The following is a 481-nucleotide window of genomic DNA, read 5'->3' on the forward strand; positions in this document are numbered from 1 at the left end:
ACTGAAGCAGCAGCTGCAGCAGCAACTGCAGCAGCAGCAGCAAACTATTCTAGTCACCCCAGAAGAAGAGGAGGAAGAAAGCGAAACAGAAGAAGATGAACTGCTGCTGCAGCTGGAGCAGCAGCAGCAGCAGCAGCAGCAGCAGCAGCAGCAACAGCAGCTGCATGCAGCTGAAGATGAGGATGCAGCAGAACAGCAGCAAATAGGACGCCGCCGTCGTCAGTATATCAGCAGCAGCAGCAGCAACCAACACGAGCAACCAACAGCAGCAGGAGCAGCAGCAGGAGCAGCAGGAACAGCAGCAGCAGCAGCAGCAGCAGCAGCAGCAACAAGCATCGAGGATTGGGCTGCAAAAGTAGAAAGAGAAAACGAAGCGTTGATGAGCAGATGGAGACAAAAATCCAAACAAAGAGTAAATTTTTTTTTTTTTTTTTTTTTTTTTTTTTTTTTTTTTTTTTTTTTTTTTTTTTTTTTTTTTTTT

At 46.2% G+C, this 481-nt stretch overlaps 1 protein-coding gene across 1 annotated transcript in view; it reads left to right on the forward strand.

The window, feature by feature from the left end:
* The window catches only part of EMH_0063880 (uncharacterized protein), a gene marked incomplete at both ends in the record, with an annotated part of 1,358 nt that overhangs the window by 434 nt on the left and 443 nt on the right, over positions 1-481 (forward strand). The window contains one exon of the mRNA XM_013498188.1: positions 1-375. Coding sequence (XP_013353642.1) covers positions 1-375 — 375 coding nt within the window. The remainder of the gene's footprint in view (positions 376-481) is intronic.

This window comes from Eimeria mitis, genomic scaffold (genome assembly GCF_000499745.2).
Source record: "Eimeria mitis Houghton genomic scaffold, Emh_scaff3249, whole genome shotgun sequence".
Classification (NCBI taxonomy): Eukaryota; Apicomplexa; class Conoidasida; order Eucoccidiorida; family Eimeriidae; genus Eimeria; species Eimeria mitis.